This window comes from Elgaria multicarinata, chromosome 3 (assembly GCF_023053635.1).
Source record: "Elgaria multicarinata webbii isolate HBS135686 ecotype San Diego chromosome 3, rElgMul1.1.pri, whole genome shotgun sequence".
NCBI lineage: Eukaryota > Metazoa > Chordata > Lepidosauria > Squamata > Anguidae > Elgaria > Elgaria multicarinata.
This window is the reverse complement of record NC_086173.1, coordinates 60,638,124-60,640,270: the sequence shown is the minus strand read 5'-3', so window position 1 is coordinate 60,640,270 and position 2,147 is coordinate 60,638,124. Positions and strand designations below refer to the sequence as shown.

General features: G+C 44.0%; 1 protein-coding gene across 1 annotated transcript; it reads right to left on the bottom strand.

The window, feature by feature from the left end:
* On the bottom strand, positions 1 to 2,147 carry MFSD6L (major facilitator superfamily domain containing 6 like). The gene has a single exon (XM_063123252.1). The coding sequence runs from the start codon at positions 2,118 to 2,120 to the stop codon at positions 183 to 185; it is 1,938 nt and encodes a 645-aa protein (XP_062979322.1). The 5' UTR covers positions 2,121 to 2,147; the 3' UTR covers positions 1 to 182.

The following is a 2,147-nucleotide window of genomic DNA, read 5'->3' as shown; positions in this document are numbered from 1 at the left end:
TAATAAATTAATCTTAAGAAAATAAAATCTTTATAATTGCATCCTGAGCAAATATGTACACCATAAAATCCTAATGATAGTAGAGTAGCTCCTTATAATTTCCATGTGCACCATTTCTAATAACTTCACCCTATTTCTCCGAAGTCTGTTCTTTGGCCCCAGACTGATGGAATGCAAAACTTCTACCAATTCCTATTGAAGTTCTCATCTTTCATAGCTTTTACTAGCCAGTCCCTTTCCTTGTCATCGCCTTCATCCGAGTCACTCATATCGCTAGAATCTGCAGCTAGGAGGCGGGAATAATTAATTCTTTTCTGACGCGGCAACTTGGATTGGACAATCAAGAACAAGATTAACCAGAGTATTAAAGTAATGGAGCATGCCCTGTAGAGTACTGCTAGGCCAAAACCATTGACAACAAACCCCCCTGCAAAGCTTCCCAGACTGGCTCCACATCCACAAGAGAGGCCCTGTAGGACAAGGTGCAGAGACCTCTCTGTGCCAGGAGTGGCAATGTCATCTGCCAGCATGTTCACAGCCCACCACAAGGCGCCGTTGCTGAAGGCACAGAAGATCTGGACTGGCAGCACTGCCCAGGTGTTCCACAGGAAAGAATAGTAGAGCAGCTGTGCTGCCAGGCAGCTTAAGCTCAAGGCAACAGTGCCAGTACTCGAGAGTGCCCTTAGTAACTTGCTTTTGAAGATGTAGAGCAGGATTTCAGCAATCAGTCCAATGGCCACTGAAAGGCCCATGCATAACTCACTGCTGCCTTTGTCTTGCATTTGCCAGAAAAGAAAATTCTGCACAGTTGACCCAATGGCCCCTGTGAGGAAGACTGTGACAGCAGACAGGATGGTTCGGCCATCGCTCCCAATAAGGTTCAAAGCTTTGCCTGTTTTATTGACATGTTCATTTTTTTTGGACACATGGATGGGGAAAAAAACACTGACAAGTAATGTTAAGGTTATCAACAAGGCATAGCCATAAAAATGTACTGAAAAACGTGGGATATTAGTGCTCAAAAAGCAGTCCAGTTGATCCACAAACACAGCTACACTGCAGACTCCCACAGATGCACCTAAGTAACTCCAGATCCAGAGGTTCCCATATTTGTCTGCAGCATCAACAAAGTCAAGATACTCGTAGAGGCTGTCGTCAACCATCCACCCAAGAGGTGCAGAGAGGAGCTCCCAAAGCACTACAGCACCTAGCACCATAAGAAAGACCTGATGCTCACTGTCCAAGAAGTCAGTACCTTGAAGTAACTGAGAGCTTACATCCTGTGCTCTTTCCCAGCGTCCTGACAGGTTTTTCAATTTATATGCTGTCTCCATTAGGGGTACGGCGACTGTGTGAAATGTGAAGCTAGTATTTCTTACTGAAGAGCCATTTTCCTCAGAATTTTCTCCAATATTCATGCCAGTAGCTGAGCTTCTAGTTGCCTCCACAGGCCCATGTGCAAAAGGTGTCTCTAACGTTTGTTCTTCTGGGGCAACTTCTTTCCCAGAAGTACCAGATGTTACACCAGTGAATTGCTGGATACCTACATCAACACCATTGACTCCATTGTTTATCATAGAAGGGATATTTACAGAGGAATATGTTTTGAATGGTGTATATGTTACAGTTGGCTTTCCAGTAGTAGCCAGGTTCTTTGAGATCTTTCTAAACGATTCAGTAGACATCATTTTGTCATTTGGGGCAGGGTTGGTATTCATTGCATTCAGACTGTTCACACTTACATCAGGCACCCAGGTTGTAGTCAGTAGTTTACTTGGATGTTGGCTCATGTTACAATAATTATAGACAATATTCTTGCTCAGCGGTGGGACGAGACTAAGAAGTAAACTAGCTCCAACCGAGCACAGTAATGATCCATTGATGAGGACTTTCCTTTTATTGTGAGTTTTTGCTAGATAGGAGCATAGTGGGGCCCAAAGGGAAGTGATTAAATGTTTGAGTCCTATTATAATCCCTACTAGTGGTGCAGTCAGGCCGAGCTGCCGAAAATACAGAGTTAAAAATGGAATTGTGCAAGCATTTCCTGCACCGTAAAGAAAATGGAACAGGCTAGCAAGTGTTAGGGCTTTGTTCACATCCCATTGGCTGTTTATACTCATGGCTTCAGCTGTAGGCTTGAGACCCAA